The sequence below is a fragment of the Diceros bicornis genome, chromosome 31 (genome assembly GCF_020826845.1).
Source record: "Diceros bicornis minor isolate mBicDic1 chromosome 31, mDicBic1.mat.cur, whole genome shotgun sequence".
Classification (NCBI taxonomy): Eukaryota; Metazoa; Chordata; class Mammalia; order Perissodactyla; family Rhinocerotidae; genus Diceros; species Diceros bicornis.
The window spans coordinates 6815691-6829301 of record NC_080770.1 but is presented as its reverse complement, the minus strand read 5'-3'; the positions used below and the strand labels follow the sequence as shown (position 1 = coordinate 6829301).

The 13611-nt window shown below is 58.0% G+C and overlaps 1 protein-coding gene across 2 annotated transcripts; it reads left to right on the top strand.

Annotated features, from left to right (window-relative positions):
* Positions 1-112: 112 nt before the first annotated feature.
* On the top strand, positions 113-13499 carry ACTN3 (actinin alpha 3). 2 transcript variants are annotated; one of them, XM_058526318.1, is made up of 21 exons: positions 113-342; positions 4022-4136; positions 4313-4432; positions 4767-4853; positions 4938-5025; positions 5494-5572; positions 5649-5730; positions 6511-6596; positions 6918-7010; positions 7466-7696; positions 7822-7969; positions 9313-9463; positions 10102-10210; positions 10308-10448; positions 10719-10901; positions 11368-11502; positions 11584-11763; positions 12176-12322; positions 12410-12475; positions 13001-13159; positions 13241-13499. In XM_058526318.1, the coding sequence occupies exons 1-21, from the start codon at positions 193-195 to the stop codon at positions 13397-13399; spliced, it is 2709 nt and encodes a 902-aa protein (XP_058382301.1). In that variant the 5' UTR covers positions 113-192; the 3' UTR covers positions 13400-13499. The 2 variants fall into 2 exon arrangements, with proteins under 2 accessions (XP_058382301.1, XP_058382300.1); XM_058526317.1 differs by having other exon boundaries at positions 12176-12475.
* Positions 13500-13611: the final 112 nt, after the last annotated feature.

Here is a 13611-nt window from a genome sequence, read left to right as displayed (position 1 = left end):
TCTGCAGTCCCCTGGCCCCAGGGCAACCTCTTGCCTGGTCCGGACCCGGGCGCTCTCGCCCCCATCCGGCCCCTCCCTCCTCCCCCATATTTAGCGCGAATCCGATCCGAGGCTGGGCCGGGCCCTACTTAACGCGGCCCCGGTGTTCTGGAGAGCGCCGGCGAGCGGAGCGGAGCCAGGAGCCTGAGCAAGATGATGATGGTTATGCAGCCCGAGAGTCTGGGGGCCGGGGAGGGGCACTTCGTGGGCGGCGGCGGCGGGGACGGCGAGTACATGCAACAGGAGGAGGACTGGGACCGCGACCTGCTGCTGGACCCGGCCTGGGAGAAGCAGCAGCGGAAAGTGAGTGCTCGCCCATTTCCAGATGGCAAAACTGAGGCCTGAGAAGCCGGGCAGTTTGTCCTTGGCATTTCAGCAGGTCAGAGGCAGAGGCTGTCTTAACCTGGGGTGCCTCCCCCTAGCCCAGGCTCTGCCCATCAGTCCTCTGCTGTCCCCCAGGGCTGGAAGAGAGGGCTGGGAGCCCTCAGGAGGGGTTTAGGATGACAAGGAGAGTTTCTGGGGTCCCCATCCCCCAGAGTTCTTTCCCCTGGGCCCACTGCCCCACTTCTGCTGGCAAAAACGGGTTGGGAGATCCAAGTTTGAGGGATTTGGGTAGAATAATCTTTCTCCCCACACCCCCCACGCTCTAGTTAAATATTCCTAGGCCCCACCCTTAGGGCTTGGAGCCAGGCAACTAGTGGACTTGGGAGTGTGAGGGAGGGGGTAACCATCCCAGATCCCTCCTCACCCTCTCCTCTGTATTCTCTCCATCCTGGCGCCCATGGTCACTCTATCCCAATTGTCAAGTGAGGAAACTGAGGCCTAGAAAGGGGCCGAGACAGGACCCAAATCATATACTGTCAGAAAAAGGACCCCCCAACCTGAGGGTCTTTGCCCTTTGCTTGCCCCACCCCCACTCTTTCCCAAGATACCCCTCCCCGCCCCAGGGCCCTGAGTCTGCTGAAAAGGGTGGGGAGGAGGGGAGCCCTGGGTCCCCTTACGCAGTAACCTGACCCTCTGGCCAGATGGACGCTTTGTGCTGAGGCAGCACCTTGGGGGAAGCTAGAGAGGGGCATGTGGGCAGCTGCTGCCCAGGCCCAGCCTTGTAGGGCTCTTGGCCCCCCTCCTCGATCTATTTTCACTCCCAGACTTTCCCTAGTGGAGGGGGCAGGACACCTGGGTTCCCAAAAGAGAAAATGATCCGGGCTGGAGTGGGTAAACTTTGGGGAGCGGCAGGCCAGGGGTAGGGAGGACACCATGAGGTCATTGGACCCTGCTCAGCATTTGCCAATAATGTACGACTCTAGGAAAGGGCAGGGAACAGAGGTGCTCAGTGGAATTTACAGGATCTGAGAATCCCAGGATTTAGCATTAGAGCACTTCCGCTGGGTTAGACACAGGAGATGACCCCAGGGCCGGGAGGCTTAGCTGACTCGGCTGGGGTGCCCCCGGTGACACGCCTCCCCCCAAGCTCCTCCTGCACCTGTCTCCAAGCAGGGCTGTGGTCCTCAGGTCCAGCAATCTCCCAGTGATGCCATCCCTGCCCCTGCCTCCAGCTGCCATCTGCTCTGCAACAACTCCTATCCCCACCCCCACTCACCCAGGCCTCTCCCAGATCCAGGTCCACATGCCTCCCTTAAGACACATGCTGGTCTGTAACTTGCTGTCATCACTTAACAATATGTCAGGAATATCCTTCCAACCCAATCTAAAGCCACCCACCTCACCCATTCATTCCACGGCTGCACAGCGTAGATGCTCTGTAAATTAATCAGCATCCCCTGGAGTTGGACATTCTGGTCATTTCTTTCTGGTCCAACATTGTCTATTACGATGTAGTGAATATCTCTGTGCTCAGCTTTAGCCCCACCTCCTCCCTGCTCCTTCTCCATGTCTTGGAGCACTCCCACCTCCTCCGTCCTGAGACCTGAGTCCTCTTCATTCAACTTCATTCAAAAACATTCATTCAATACTTTTTTAGGCGGTCCTACTATGTGCCCACTGTTTTAGGTCCCAGGAATTCAGCAGGGGACAAAATAAAGCCCCTGCGTCAGGGAGCTTATATTCCAGCCAGGACAAATGTTTCTATCTCATCCTGATCCTGCCCCGTTCCCCACCCTGACCCCCTCCCTCTCTCACTCTGGTCCTAGTCCCCGCCTCCTCACTTCTCCCCTCTGCTCTGCCAAGCCATTTGTCTCCACTCTGCAGCCAGAATGAGCTTTCTAAAACACAGTTCTGCCCACCTCGCTCCTCTGCCTGAAAGCTTTCCTCACTCCCTGTTGCCCTCAGGATCAAGTTCAAACTCACTGGCTTAGCACCCAAGATGGTGCATGACCTGGCCCCTGCCGCCCCTCCGGCCTGCCTCTCACCACTTACACCCCAACACCCCCAGCTTCATTCCAGCAGTGCCCGGAGAGCTGTAACCCCACAAACCTAGCAACTGTTTCTCACCGCTGACAATTGCCCGCGTGGCTGCCGCTGCCCGGAATGCCCTTGTCTGCCCTTCTCTGCTGAATGACTCCTGCCCTTCCATCACAGCTCCGATCAAATATTAGCCTTTCCCAAGAGGCCCCCCACCTGATTTGAACTCCTCCCCTCGACTCCCCAACAGTAGTCTTTAGCAGCACGTCTCAGACCAACATGACTCTTTGATTGACTGTGAGCACCTTTAGGGCAGGGACCACAGCTCATTACAAATCATGTTTGTCAAATGAAAGAATGCCCCTTCCTCTGCTGTGGAGGCCCCACCCAGCCCTTCCTTTCCTCCAGCCCTATCCAGAACCAGAGCATCTCAGAGTCCAGAGCTGAAAGGAACTACAGAGAATCCAGCTGCTCTCTCCTGTGCTTGGGGCCCCATCAATGAGTGCTCAGCACCCACTTACACACCTCCAGTGACAGGAAGCTCACTCCCTTCCCTTAGCAATGACAGACCTTCAAGTATTTAAAGCATCATCTTCCATGTCCAGCACCTAGGGCATTTTAGAGGCTGGTCTGAGGAAGGGAAGCTGGCTAAGGGAAATAATTCCAATTGACTTCCAGGGCCACCTCCCAGGAGTCTCTGCTTTGTGGTGGGGGCATGATCTGAATTCTAGAATGCTGCCAGGTCGGAGGAAGAACGACCTTAGACATCATGGAGTCTGACCCCTTAATTGTACAAATGGGGGGACTGAGCTCAAGAGAGGGCAAGGGGCACACCCCAGGTCACAGAGAGTGAGTAGCTCAGCTACTCACTACTCAGCTACATACTTGGAGCCCAAGTATGAATTCTACCAAGGACTCTACAGCTGATGGCAGAATCCAGGGCCTGGAAGCTGAGTAGGTTGGTGGAAACTTGTGCACCACACTCCAGGTCACCCCCATCCCCAAAAGACAAACAGCTGTATACCAGCCCTCCCATCCCAGATGGAGGCTGGGGCTGAGCTGATTCTGGGGGGAGAGAGAAGTTGGTCACCTCCAGAAACCAGGTCAGGCTGGGCCTGAGTGCCTAGCTGATCTTCTACAGCCTGCAAAGCTCTTGTACCCTCCTGGTCTACTTGGAGGCCAATTCACAACAGCCCTGGGAGGTCAGTGGGGCTGAGATAATAACATGCACAGTCCCTTGGGCAAAACCCTCAGAGCCAGATGTGCTTCAACCCAGAATTTTTCAGCTTTTAGAAAGGCAGTATCAGCCTGCATTAGCCCTTGTGCCTCAGAGCGTGCCACACGTTGGAGTGTCTGCTTTACAATTTCCTAAATCCCCCTCCGGTGCTTGAGGCTAGCTAAAGCTGGAGTGCTGGCAGTAGGGCGCCCTGAGTCCAAACTGGGACCTGCATGGGCCCCAGACCCCATTTCTCCTCTTCCAGGAGAACTAAAGCTCAGAGAGGGAAAGGGGCTGGCCCCAGATGCGCAGCAAGTCAGTGACTGAGCGGGGACTTGAATCCAGGGCTTTGGGCTCTGAGATCTACCCTGACCAAGGGGCCTGAGCACTGTCCTCTGCCCCCAGACCTTCACTGCCTGGTGCAACTCACACCTGCGCAAGGCCGGCACCCAGATCGAGAACATTGAGGAGGATTTCCGCAATGGCCTCAAACTCATGTTGCTCCTGGAAGTCATTTCAGGTGAGGGGTGCAAATCAGGGCACAGGGACCCCAGGACCTAGAGGAGTCCAGAGGGCTGGGGGAATATGGCAGCAGAGCACTGGAGGGAATTTGGTGGTGGACAGGGAAGTTTGAGGACAATATCTTCAGTTTCCTCTCATGACCTTCGATCCCTTGACCTCTCCTCTTACACCCAGGAGAGAGGCTGCCCAGGCCAGACAAAGGCAAGATGCGCTTCCACAAAATCGCCAATGTCAACAAGGCCTTGGACTTCATTGCCAGCAAGGGGGTTAAGCTGGTGTCCATTGGTGCTGAAGGTGAGAAGGTGGCAGGAGGAGGCCTGGGCGGGGGGTAGGGCGGCGTTCCTGACATCAACAAGTCACCTCTGTGAGCCTCAGTGTCCTCATCTCAGCAATGGGGATAACCACCCACACCTCACAGGAGGGACTGTAGGGACTAAATGTACCCAAAGTGCTAGCACAGGACCTGACACCTAGTAGGTGTTCGATGACTCATTTTTAAGTAGAATGATTGAGTACCTACTAAGTGCCAGCCCTGGGATGGGGACAAGGGCCAGAGGATGGGCAGCAGGGAGGTTGCTGAGGCCTAGCAGAATGCAAGGTGGACTCTGTCCCCACCCCTGCCCTGCAGAGATCGTCGATGGGAACCTGAAGATGACCCTGGGCATGATCTGGACCATCATCCTTCGCTTCGCCATCCAGGACATCTCTGTGGAGGGTGAGCGGTGGGGAAGCAGGTAGAGCGAGAGGACTGGCCCAGACCCCTCCCCAGCTAATGCTCCCCCCCCCCATCTCCACCCAGAAACCTCGGCCAAGGAGGGCTTGCTCCTGTGGTGCCAGCGGAAGACAGCGCCGTACCGCAACGTCAACGTGCAGAACTTCCACACCAGGTCTGTCAGCTGGTCAGCACACGCACACAGGCCTCTGCTGGGCTCTGGGGCCCCGTCACAAGCCACAGGGGAGGAAAGGTCACAGCCAAGTTCCTAGAACAGTGTCTGAAACTAAGAGGACTCAGTCAGTGTTGAACTGAATCCAGGAGGGCAAGGGAGGATCCCTGCGGGAGGGAGCGTTGGAGACATCCCTGGAAGGGTAGTCCAGCCAGTGGGAACCTTGTGAGCAAAGACTTGGAGGCCAGAAACATCTAGAAATTGGTGTGGCCCAGGCTGAGGGTATGTGAAGGAATTGTGATGGGCTAGGAGGAGATGGTCCAAGTAATGAAGGGCCTCAAATGCCAAGCTAAAGAGTTTGGACTTTACTCCGGTTTACACATGAGGTTGTCTTGGTAGACGTGCTGCTGGGGGGAGGGTAGAACAGAGCCTCAGCTTGAACCCGGGCTGACCCCCCTTCTCTCTGTCCAGCTGGAAGGATGGCCTGGCCCTCTGTGCTCTCATCCACCGACACCGCCCAGACCTCATTGACTACGCCAAACTGCGCAAGGTAGGCCTCCGCCACCCCAGCCCCAACTCCCCAACCTCTGCCCTCAGCTGACCTTTCACCTCTCATACCCATCTAGGATGACCCCATCGGCAACCTGAACACCGCCTTCGAGGTGGCAGAGAAATACCTGGACATCCCCAAGATGTTGGATGCAGAAGGTGAGAGGAAGCCTAGCCTGGACGAGGACTCTACTTACTTACCAGTCGGCATGGTCCAACCTCCACACCTTTGTGCCTGCTCTTCCCTCCTCCTGGAATGCTGTGCCCCTCATGCCGCTCCCCGGTCAGAATCCTTCCTGCCACAGGCCTCGTCTCCAGGAGCCCTCTCTTCACCCCCCTGCCCCTCTCCACCCAGTGGAATCAGCCTTTCCTGCCTCTCCCCTTATGTAATGGCTCTGCCCTCTGCCTCATATCCCGGTTACCTGGGTCACCTGGGAGCATGTTGGTGCCTCAAGACTGGGAGCTCCTCTTGGGCAGGGGCTGCCTCTGGTCCCTTTGCCCAAATAAGGCATTTAGTCAATTGAAGCAGCAAACATTTTCTGAGCACCTCCTGTGCCTGGTGCCCTGGAGGTGTGGGCACCGATGGATGAGAACGTGGTCTGGCCTCTGAGGGGTTCATGGACTTGGGGAAAAGACAGACAGACAGAGTCATGGGAGGGTTTGAGACACCAGGCGGTGTGGACTGGTGCCTCATGAGGGCCACAGTGTCAGCTCACTCATCCCCTCTTCCTCGTCCCACGCAGGGGGAGGTTGCTGGGCTCTGGGGTGATCAGAAAGGGCTTCCGGAAAGAGGAAGACCCTGGGTTTGGGGTAGCTGGCAGCTGGTGGCTGTGACTAAATGTCTCCACACCACCCCGTCCCAAGGGAGCTCTCTGCCTTGGTTGAGTCCATGCCCCACCCCTGGCTTTGGCCAATAAACACCTCGCTGCCATCCCCCAGACATCGTGAACACCCCAAAGCCCGATGAGAAGGCCATCATGACCTACGTTTCCTGCTTCTACCATGCCTTCGCTGGGGCCGAGCAGGTAAAGGGCCTCAACTGCCACTGCTAAGCTGGGCTTTGCACCCACGGGCCCAACCTGGGCAGCATCCCAACATTTGGAGGTGCCAGGCCCCACGTGGGTGGGAGTGCCACTGTCCCAGCTGCACATACTCAGTCCGTAGGGAACTCAGGAGCAGAGGTGTCTGGTCTGGAAGCTCCCTCCTCACCGTAAAAGATGTGCTCCCCTCATCCATTCCCTCCTTTGCATGGGCCCGGGTTTTAGGGCTTTACAGAGGGAGGCTGCATCGGGGGTGTCCACAGCAGCTTGTTCTAATGCCAGCCCTTCTGCCCACTCCCACCGCAGGCAGAGACAGCTGCCAACAGGATCTGCAAGGTGCTGGCCGTGAACCAGGAGAACGAGAAGCTGATGGAGGAGTACGAGAAGCTTGCCAGTGAGGTGAGACTGGGGCCAGAGGGCCTTTCCCCTTCCTCGACCTGGGCTCTCCCAACCCCGGCTAACCCCAGGTCTGCAGAGCTTCCCCCTCCTCCAAGCAGCCTTGACCTCCCCCAGCCTTCTCCTGCCATCTTCACCCATCCCCTGCCCGTTTCTGCCTATCCAAGCTCCTGGTCATTCACTGATTTACTCATCATTCATTCATTTATCCATTCACTCATATTTAGGCAGTCTCATGGCCCTTTGCTCTGCGCCAACCTATACTGGTCCCCGGATTCAGAAATTAACCATCCTACTCCTTCCCTGTCTAGTGGGGAGCCCCCCATTCTGCCCTCCAGCCCCCCACTCTGCCTGAGGCCCGGCCTTTTGGCCACAGCCTGGGTGTAGGTGGAGAGGGGTGGGTGAGGTGGGCAGGCCGGCTCAGAGCTCTCTGCTCTCCCCCTGCCTGGCCCTGGCAGCTGCTGGAATGGATCCGCCGCACCATCCCGTGGCTGGAGAACCGCGTGGGCGAGCCCAGCATGAGTGCCATGCAGCGCAAGCTGGAGGACTTTCGTGACTACCGGCGCCTGCACAAGCCGCCCCGCGTGCAGGAGAAGTGCCAGCTGGAGATCAACTTCAACACACTGCAGACCAAGCTGCGGCTGAGCCACCGGCCGGCCTTCATGCCCTCTGAGGGCAAGCTGGTCTCGGTGAGCCACGCTGGGGATGGGGGTGACCCCAGCTCTGCCCACATCCTCTGGGTGACCTTGGGCTCTGTGTCCCCATCTGTACAATGGGTGAACCGTGATGGAGGGCACCTCTGCCTGCCCCACAGGACATCGCCAACGCGTGGCGGGGGCTGGAGCAAGTGGAGAAGGGCTATGAGGACTGGCTGCTCTCAGAGATCCGGCGCCTGCAGCGGCTCCAGCACCTGGCTGAGAAGTTCCAGCAGAAGGCCTCCCTGCACGAGGCCTGGACCCGGGGTAGGTACCCCTCATGGCGCTTGATTGTGTCCTGGGGTGGAGACTGGTGGGGGGCCGAGTCCTGGCAAAAATGCACAGGTCAGGTGTAGGTGTTCTGCTGGGAGGCTGGAGACCCGTTTTCTGGTCCCACCCTGACTTGTGCAGCCAAGTCACTGGACCTCTTTGGGCCACAGTCTCTTTATCTGTAAACTCAGGCCCCAGCTCCCTCCTGGCTCTGGCCTTCTGCAAGTCTGCTCTGATTAATTTGTCGGCCTTCTGCAAGTCTGCTCTGATTAATTTGTCATTTAGCATTTTGTTTGTCTATGTAGCAGGTATCCAAAGGTGAGTCCCCAACACTTATTTTTTGTGTGTGTGAGGAAGATCAGCCCTGAGCTAACATCCATGCCAATCCTCCTCTTTTTTTTGTTTTTTTTTTGCTGAGGAAGACTGGCCCTGAGCTAACATCCATGCCGATCTTCCTTCACTTTATGTGGGATGCCGCCACAGCATGGCCTGACAAGCGGTGCATCGGTGCATGCACAGGATCCGAACCTGGGCCGCCAGCAGCGGAGTGCACGCACTTAACAACTACACCACGGGGCCGGCCCCCCAACACTTATGTTTGACTCAAAGTTGACCAATGCCAAAATATTGCATGAGTCAAATATATCACTCCGTATGAAATGTTCATTCTGTATTTCATTAGGGGTTTTAATCCTACAAATGAATGAGTCTTGCCTAAAGATACTGAACAAACACTAATAATGGATTATAGGCATAATGAATAACAATGTTTGATCTAATAAGAATTCTTTACATATACAGCCACTGATGGGACCCTGAGGAGGTCTGTGAGCCTCTAAAACTGCAAAATGCAGAGGCACTCAACAAATGGTCACTGCGCAATGATAATAATTATAGTTTTTATTTGCGTGATTATGGTAATTGTCATTCTCAAAGCACTTTTATATTCATCATTCATTCATCCAACAAATATTCATCAAAGGTTTACCAAGTGCCAGGCACCGTGCCAGGTGCTGGGGACACTGGTGAGCAAGGGAAACCGGGTCAGGGGCTCAGCAGGCCCAGAGAGTCATCCGGAGGTAGTTACCAAAACTGTCCCAAAGGCCACCCGAAGCGGGGAGGGGATGCTGACGTCATTTATGGGCCATGCCCTGGAATCGGAGCTTCACTTCACTTTATCACACTAGCGCCTCAGACCAAACCCCTAGGGTAGGTTGGGCAGGTGTGATCACCTGCATTTCACAGATGAGGACTCTCCGCAGTCACACAGCCTGACTCAAACGCCCTGCTCCGCTCGTGGCGGCCGCTGGGTGACCGAAGCCGGGTCTCTCTCCGAGCAGGGAAGGAGGATATGCTGAGCCAGCGCGACTACGAGTCGGCGTCACTACAGGAGGTGCGGGCGCTGCTTCGGCGCCACGAGGCCTTTGAGAGCGACCTGGCTGCGCACCAGGACCGCGTGGAGCACATCGCTGCCCTGGCCCAGGAGCTCAAGTAGGCGTGGCCTGCTACGGGGCCCGCCCCCGGTGACAACGCCCCTACCGGGTCCCGCCACTCAGCGCCGATCCTCGCCCCACTTCCACTGCCAAGAGACTTCGTTCTCCCCGGTTCAGTTACCCTGCCTTGGTACCCATGGCCTTCACCATCACCACTTGTCCCGCGTCCCTCCTCCTGTAACCCCCTCCCCATCTCCGGACCCCGCTCTGCTACCCATACTCTTCCCCATTGGCGCTTAGCCTGCCCGTTCCCTTCAGCAGCCGTCCGGGTCTGCTCCCCTCAGTCCTCTCCATCAGCCTTGGCCTCGCCACCTCCTCCTGTAAACCCGCCCCTTTTCGCATAACGTGGCCCCCAAAACTCAAAGCTCCGCTCCTCCATCCAAGCTACTTGAGGGAGTGGAAGACCAGCCAGGAGCTCCCCTTCCCCCCAGGAACTCACTGGGACCACCCCCTGCACCCCCCACACACACCCCTGGCGCCCCACGCCCCCCCAGGAAAGCCCTGCTTCACTCCCACCTGCCCTGACTCTCATGCCTTCACCACCACCCAGGGCACAGGTTCCAGCCCTGGGAGGGCAGGCAGGAGGAAATCTGGGCTGGGGTCTGGCCCCACAGTCACCCTGCTTCTCGCCCCCAGTGAGCTGGACTACCACGACGCGGCCTCGGTGAACAGCCGCTGCCAGGCTATCTGCGACCAGTGGGACAACCTGGGCACGCTGACACAGAAGAGGCGGGATGCGCTAGAGGTGAGCTTGGGAGCCAGGGAGCTGGGGGCTGGAGACTGGAGGCAGGTGAGGGAGCCTGCTGGGCAGGCTGCTGACTTGCCATCCCTGCTGCCCCTAGAGGATGGAGAAGCTCCTGGAGACCATCGACCAGCTGCAGCTGGAGTTTGCCCGGCGGGCAGCGCCCTTCAACAACTGGCTGGATGGCGCTGTGGAGGACCTGCAGGACGTGTGGCTGGTGCACTCGGTGGAGGAAACCCAGGTGGCTGCAGGGTCTCCGGGTGTGGGTGGGCTGGATGGGATGACAGGAAAGCTGGCCTAAAATCCTGTCAGCCACTCCTTTGGGCTCCTGGGGAATGGGGGCAGGAGGAAAACCCCAGTTCTCGAGTGCTGGGCTGGGAGACAGGAGGCCTGGCTTCACAAGCCAGCCCTGCCCTGGACTGGATGGATGGCCTAGGGCACATTGCTGCCCTTTCTGTTGCCTGTGGGAAGTAGGGGGCACTGGCTGATGCTTCCTGCCTGTCACCCCCAGAGCCTGCTGACAGCACATGAGCAGTTCAAGGCAACGTTGCCCGAGGCTGACCGAGAGCGAGGTGCCATCCTGGGCATCCAGGGCGAGATCCAGAAGATCTGCCAGACATACGGGCTGCGGCCCAGCACCACCAACCCCTACATCAACCTCAGCCCACAGGACATCAACAACAAGTGGGACACGGTCAGTGCCACCTGGGGTCTTCCCCTGCCTCCCAGCCGCTCCTGCGCAGTCTAGCCACCCTGAACCTCAGGTGTCCCCAGACTTGGAGAATCAAGTCTACCTTTGGATCTGGAGTCTGCCAGACTCCACGTAGCGTCGGACAAGTCACTTTGCCTGGCTTGGCCTCATGTGTAAAATGGCCATAACTGCAGCATTTTCCTGTCAGGCCTCATGTGAAGTAGAATTAAATCTGGTGTGTGGACATCCTTTACGAAACCACCTAAATTAGCTATAAATGATGCATTGGCCCCATCTCACAGACGAGGAAACAAGCCTAGAGAGGTTGAGTAACTCGCCCAAGAGCTTGTCCGTACAGCCCAGACAGTCTGGCTGAGAGCAGCAGGGTCAGGGGACTGGAGCCCATCTCCCCTCAAAGCCATCTCCCGGCCCCCAGGGCTGCCCCTGGCACAACCACCCTCCTTCTCAGGTCCGAAAGCTGGTGCCCAGCCGTGACCAGACGCTGCAGGAGGAGCTGACACGGCAGCAGGTGAACGAGAGGCTCCGGCGACAGTTTGCAGCCCAGGCCAATGCCGTCGGGCCCTGGATCCAGGGGAAGGTGGAGGTAAGGCTCGGATGGGGGAGTGGGGCCAGGGCCAGGCCACAGGGAGCTGGGAGCCCTCATCCTGCCTGGGTCCCCCTGCAGGAGGTGGGGCGCCTGGCAGCAGGGATGGTAGGCTCTCTGGAGGAGCAGATGGCTGGGCTGCGGCAGCAGGAGCAGAACATCATCAACTACAAGAGCAACATTGACCGGCTGGAGGGTGACCACCAACTGCTGCAGGAGAGCCTGGTGTTCGACAACAAGCACACCGTCTACAGCATGGAGGTGGGGCCACACCCGCTCAGGAGAAGGGAGGCGGCACTGGCCAGGGAAGCCGGGGGGCGCCACAGTTGGACACAGCGCATCTGCCCCAGGAGGGTCCCCAGTGTGGCTTGGCCAGGTCCCCCAATGTAACCACGGGGATACTGAGACCTAGCGAGTGAAAGTGACCTGTCCGGTCACACAGCAGTTAAAACCAGGCCAGGACTGGCCATGGCTGGTTGATCAATACTTAACACATAACGTCATCAAATTTTAAGGCAGGAAGGGCCACTGGAGATCACTCAGTGGAACCTCCAGGTGGGGACAGAGGCCCAGAGAGGAGGAGGACCAGGGTCACACAGTGGTTGGCGGGGAGCTAGAGCTAGTGGCCAGGCACTGGCCGCCCCCTGACTTGGCCTGTCTCCTGCTCTCCCAGCATATCCGCGTGGGCTGGGAGCAGCTGCTCACCTCCATCGCTCGCACCATCAACGAGGTGGAGAACCAGGTACTGACCCGAGACGCCAAGGGCCTGAGCCAGGAGCAGCTCAACGAGTTCCGGGCATCTTTCAACCACTTTGACCGGGTCAGCAGGGGCCCAACCCTGTGGGGTGGTGGACCTGGGGGCTGGTGGGGTTTGGGGCCCAGCCTGACATCCACTCACCCACTTCAGAAGCGGAACGGTATGATGGAGCCTGACGACTTCCGGGCCTGCCTCATCTCCATGGGCTACGACCTGGTGAGTGTCCCCCAGCATCCCTTCAGTGCCCCTCTCCTACATACTGACCACCTACTGTGTCTCTCCCACTTTCACATATGTGATCTCATTTCCTGCTCATCACACCCATGCGGCCGGGTAGAATTACCCGATTTCACACAGGGGCTATCGAGGGTTCAGAGAGGTACATTAACTTGCTCAAAGACACACAGCTAGGATTTGGACCCAGTTCTGTGTGACTCCAAAGCCTGAGGTTGCAACATTTTTACCTCAGAAAAACAGCACTACAGAAAGCCCTAGAAAAAAGATCAGAACCAATGGGCCACAGGGCAGGTTGCCACGGCAGGAAGCAGATCTCAGCCTAGTAGAAAGGACTTCTGAAAGCCAGAGCTGGCTAAGGCTGCAGCAGATGGTCTATGAGAAAGGGAGCACGTTGTCACTGGGGTTGTCAAGCCAAGGCTGGACAGTCAGTCCCCAGGAGGGGACATCAGGAGGGCTCCTGGCTTTAGCACCCATGGGCGCGGTGCCCGCCCTCTATCCCTGCAGGGGGAAGTGGAGTTTGCTCGCATCATGACCATGGTGGACCCCAATGCAGCCGGGGTCGTGACCTTTCAGGCCTTCATCGACTTCATGACCCGAGAGACAGCCGAGACTGACACGGCTGAGCAAGTTGTGGCCTCCTTCAAGATCCTGGCGGGAGACAAGGTGAGTCCCCAGCAGGGGAGGGGGCTGGCGGGCTGGGGCAGGGAACAGAACCTGTGGGCCTCAACACCTCTTCTCCCCCAGAACTACATCACCCCTGAGGAGCTGCGGCGGGAGCTCCCAGCCGAGCAGGCTGAGTACTGCATCCGCCGTATGGCGTCCTACAAGGGACCCGGGGCTCCTGCTGGAGCCCTGGACTATGTGGCCTTCTCCAGCGCCCTCTATGGGGAGAGCGACCTCTGACCTCGACCCCTGAGGTTCTCCACGCAAGTCAGAGAGAGGGTGTTCCCTCTTGGCTGATCCCAAGTGTTTATGAATAAAGATCCATCGAGGGGCCTCTGTCCATCTCCTTTTGGTTCCTGGAGCAGAAGCTGGGCCCTCAGGCTCCTGGGCAGGAGCAGCTGCCCGAACGTGACCCTCCAGGGGCCCCCCCACCCCTCCTTGCCCTCAGGGAC

What these genes read in the sequence shown, in the direction of transcription:
- ACTN3 (XM_058526317.1), top strand. Translation starts at nt 193, where the DNA reads ATGATGATGGTTATGCAGCCCGAGAGTCTGGGGGCCGGGGAGGGGCAC. An exon ending in GGTGTCCATTGGTGCTGAAG is followed by an intron (nt 4,433 to 4,766) that starts GTGAGAAGGTGG and finishes CCTGCCCTGCAG; the next exon opens with AGATCGTCGATGGGAACCTG. An exon ending in GCACGAGGCCTGGACCCGGG is followed by an intron (nt 7,970 to 9,312) that starts GTAGGTACCCCT and finishes CTCTCCGAGCAG; the next exon opens with GGAAGGAGGATATGCTGAGC.